We start from the raw sequence: 4,260 nt of genomic DNA on the forward strand, positions 1-4,260 counted from the left end.
GCAACTCCTCCCAGGTCCAACCCTTGGACCATCGCTCATCGGGGTCCTCCTGCGATTCCGGCAGTATGCTGTCGCCATCAGTGGAGATATCCGGGCAATGTTCCATCAGGTTCGGCTCCTGCCAGAGGACCGGCCATTGCTGAGGTTCGCCTGGAGGAACCTGCGACGCGAAGAGCAACCTAACATCTACCAGTGGCAAGTCTTGCCGTTCGGTACAACAAGCAGCCCATGCTGTGCAACGTTTGCGCTGCAGAAGCACGTCAAAGACCACGCAGAGGGAAACGAAGACATCCTGCAGTCCATAGAGCAGTCTTTCTACGTGGACAACTGTCTCCAGAGCCTTTCAACACCCGAGTCTGCCAAGCTCCTCGTGGACAAGATGCGGCAGTGACTGGCCTCGGGAGGATTCGAGATCCGGCAGTGGGCAAGTAACTTCCCATCTGTCGTCTCCCATCTGCCTTCCACTGCCAGATCAGAGAGCACAGAGCTATGGTTAGCTGAGAAGAGCACCGACCCTCAGGAGCCGGCTCTGGGCCTACGGTGGCATTGTCCGACCGATCAACTTGGCTACAAGCCCAAGCCGATGGAGAGCGAGATTCCCACCATGCGCCACGTGTACAAGGTGCTGGCCAGACAATATGATCCTCTTGGATTCATCATTCCCTACACAACGCGGGCCAAGGTTCTCGTCCAGAAACTGTGGGCGAAGAAGAGGAGCTGGGACGACCCAAACCTTCCTCCTGACATCCTTGAGGCCTGGTCCAGCTGGGAGAGGGAACTTCCGGAGCTGGTAAATATCTCCCTACCGCGAACCTACGCACCACAGGACATCGCCAATGATGCCACAAAGTATACAATGCATGTCTTTTGTGATGCCTCTGAACAGGCATACGGTTCGGTAGTTTACCTCACAACGAAGAGTGACGACACTGTCCATGTTTCATTCGTTATGGCAAGGTCTAGGGTGGCTCCGAAGCGCCAGCAGTCAATGCCACGTCTAGAGCTCTGTGCAGCATTGACAGGAGCCCAGCTGTCCTCCCTCGTTCATCGAGAGCTCACCTTAAGCATCACCCAGACCTTCCTTTGGACTGACTCCACCACCGTCTTAACCTGGTTGACATCCGAGTCCTGCAGGTTCAAGGTCTTCGTTGGAACCAGAGTCTCAGAGATTCATGACCTGACGTCCTTGCACACCTGGCGGTATGTGGACACGGCCAACAATCCAGCCGACGATCTCACCCGCGGCAAGACTTTGGTTGAGCTGGCGGCGCCAAATCGGTGGATTCAAGGGCCATCGTTCCTCCGTGGTCCACCTAAAAATTGGCCATCGCTTCCCACCTCCACAGAGCCAGAAGATGCTGCTGAGCTCAAGCACAGTATCTTCTGCGGCCTCACACAGATGAGTCTGGCACCTCAAACACCAGACGTCACACAGTTCGACAGCTGGACAGACCTGGTCAACGCCACCCAGCAGTTATTTGATGGGGCGGCGGCTGACCCATCACTACCTCAACCGGACCTTCTTGACGCCGAAGCCCTCCTGCTGAAGGCTAGCCAAGCAGACTGCTTCCCAGGAGAGATTAAGTGTCTCAGGGCCGGTAAACCAGTACTGCCCAGCAGTAAGCTCAGTACGCTTACACCGGAGATGGATCCAACAATGGGTCTTATCCGAGTCGGTGGACGCTTTCGTCGTATGGACACTTCCTGTTCTACCGACATCCACCCCATAGTTCTCGATCCCTGCCATGCGGTAACAAGACTCCTTATCAAGGACGTGGATGCACGACTACTCCACCCAGGACCCGATAGGGTCTTCGCCGAGATCAGGCGCAAGTACTGGGTCCTCCGTGGGAGACAGGCTATCAAGCACCATCAGAGGACTTGTACGGAATGCAGAAAATGGAGAGGGCAGCCAGTGGTTCCAATCATGGCGGACCTACCCCCTGCCCGCCTGCGGATCTTCAAGCCTCCGTTCTTCTCGACGGGAGTGGACTGCTTTGGACCATACGTCATCAAGGTCGGGCGGCGCAGGGAGAAACGATGGGGTGTCATATTCAAATGTCTCACCACTCGATGTGTCCACTTAGATCTGCTAAATAGTATCGACGCCGACGCCTTCCTCCTAGCATTGAGGCGATTCATCGCACGTAGAGGCACCCCTTTCGAGGTTCTCTCTGATCAGGGAACAAACTTCCGAGGTGCAGAGAGAGAGCTGAAGGAGGCGTTCGCTGCAATGGAACCACAGCTACAAGAGAGACTTGCCAAGCAACGGATCAAATTCAAGTTCAACCCACCAGCGGCTCCCCACTTTGGTGGCGCCTGGGAGCGTGAGATACAATCCGTCAAGAAAGCCCTGCAGGTGGTGATTGGTGCTCAGTCCCTCCAAGAAGAAGTCCTGCTCACAGTCTTAATTGAGGTAGAAGGCATCCTCAATTCCAAGCCCTTAGGATACGTGTCGTCAGACGTTGGGGATCCGGATCCTGTGACACCAAACATGTTGCTGATGGGGCGGCGGGACGCCTCCTTGCCACAAGTGTCCTACGCTCCGGACCCACTCACCAGGAGACGGTGGCGTCATTGTCAAATGATGGTGGATCACTTCTGGACACAATTCATCAGAAGCTACTTACCGTCTCTTCAGGTCCGCCAGAAGTGGCACCAACCTACCGATGATCTTCTCCAGGACACTGTCGTGATGATCGTCGATCCTCAGCTGCCGCGTGCTCATTGGCCCGTTGGGAAGGTGGTCAGGCTGAATGCCAGTGCCGATGGATGCATCCGGTCTGCTGAGGTCCAAGTGGGGGACAAGACTTACCTGCGACCAGTAGCACGCCTTGTCCGGCTGCCAGCTGTTCCGGACGACAACGCTGATCCAGGGACTCCTGTAGCACCTTAGGGAATTTATTTTGTTTACATAATAGCCATGCTATTCAGGGGGCGGCTGTTGTAAATTCCCTATAGTTTGTAATATCGTATCGTATAATATATAGCGTTATTTCTATTCAGGCACTTTGGGCAGCCCAGGTAGCGCCGTAGGGTCCTAGAGTTACGAGTTGTACGGGGCTGCGCCAGAGCTCGTTGCGCGCGACCGCTTAACACGCCATGACAGAGAATGCGTTCGTGAAGAGTGAGTAATATTGAACTACGTGTATCTACGTTATATAAATGTTATATACATTCCGTAACTCGGTTCCTTATAGTAGCCGTGATTTGTGTGGTTCTGTTACTGTGTTAATTGATTTACTCACGAACTGGGTAGCTAGTGTATTAGCCTGCATCTCGTGTAGCACGTGTGCGTCACGCAGCCGCACCATGTCGGCCGTTATATTGCACTATTGCATTATTGTGTTAACGTGTGCATGTGGCAGCTATTTATGCCAGTTATGTTTAGATAGCATTTATGAGATGTTGTTAGTACTAGAGCCCGGTGTTTTAGTAGGTAAATCTAGTAATAACTATTTGTCTATTTCTTATTCTGTCTTACAGAAAAACCATTCCTACATCATTCATTTATTCATACATCTGTTCATCCATTCCGTCATTCATTCGGTTGCTTATTGAAGCCATCATTGATATCATTCGTCTGCAAGAGATATAAACATCCTGAACTGTTCCCTGTGTATGCGTCTACTCTCTGACCGGAGTTACCGTCCTGGATAAAGTGATCCAAGCAAACACCACATACATTTTACAATAGCTTTATAGCATCTTCTTTACCCCACACATGCCAAATCTGTTTTACGGCAACCATGACCCCCTTTTCATCCTGTTACATAAAATAAAAATATGAATAAAGCCCATTAAGGGCTCTATTGTAGAGCGCCATGGCTGTTCATCACAGCGTTCTATTAGAAGGATGGCTGGCTGACAAGTCGGGGTTGGCCAACGACATCGTCTTTGCCGATTGCCTTACTTTCAAAGGTCTTTTTTTTACACTTGTTTAATGCTCACGTCGCCAAAAACGATATTTGGACATCACGCTGTAATGATGATGATGGAGAGCGAGAGAGGAGGAGAGAGCAGAGTAATGGAGAGCGATAAAATAGAGAAAACGAAAGGAAAAGAAACTAAATATAGGCAGCTATAATATATACAATATTCAAAGGGTTTAATTATAGCTATAATTAAACACTTAGACCTATTCAAATAATTTGAATAGGTATCATTATTATTGTTCGTTTTTTTATAATTTTTTTTTTTAACAACATATACTCAGCTATAGAACTATTGTTTAAATCACTGCAGAGACTGCGAAATGGG

General features: G+C 50.5%; 1 protein-coding gene across 1 annotated transcript; it reads left to right on the forward strand.

Moving 5' to 3' along the window:
• The first annotated feature begins 413 nt into the window (after positions 1–413).
• Positions 414–3,670, forward strand: LOC130392509 (uncharacterized). The gene is made up of 2 exons (XM_056603033.1): positions 414–3,127; positions 3,487–3,670. The coding sequence occupies exon 1, from the start codon at positions 584–586 to the stop codon at positions 2,894–2,896; it is 2,313 nt and encodes a 770-aa protein (XP_056459008.1). The 5' UTR covers positions 414–583; the 3' UTR covers positions 2,897–3,127; positions 3,487–3,670.
• The last annotated feature ends 590 nt before the right edge of the window (positions 3,671–4,260 follow it).

The sequence above is a fragment of the Gadus chalcogrammus genome, chromosome 11, assembly GCF_026213295.1.
Source record: "Gadus chalcogrammus isolate NIFS_2021 chromosome 11, NIFS_Gcha_1.0, whole genome shotgun sequence".
Lineage (NCBI taxonomy): Eukaryota > Metazoa > Chordata > Actinopteri > Gadiformes > Gadidae > Gadus > Gadus chalcogrammus.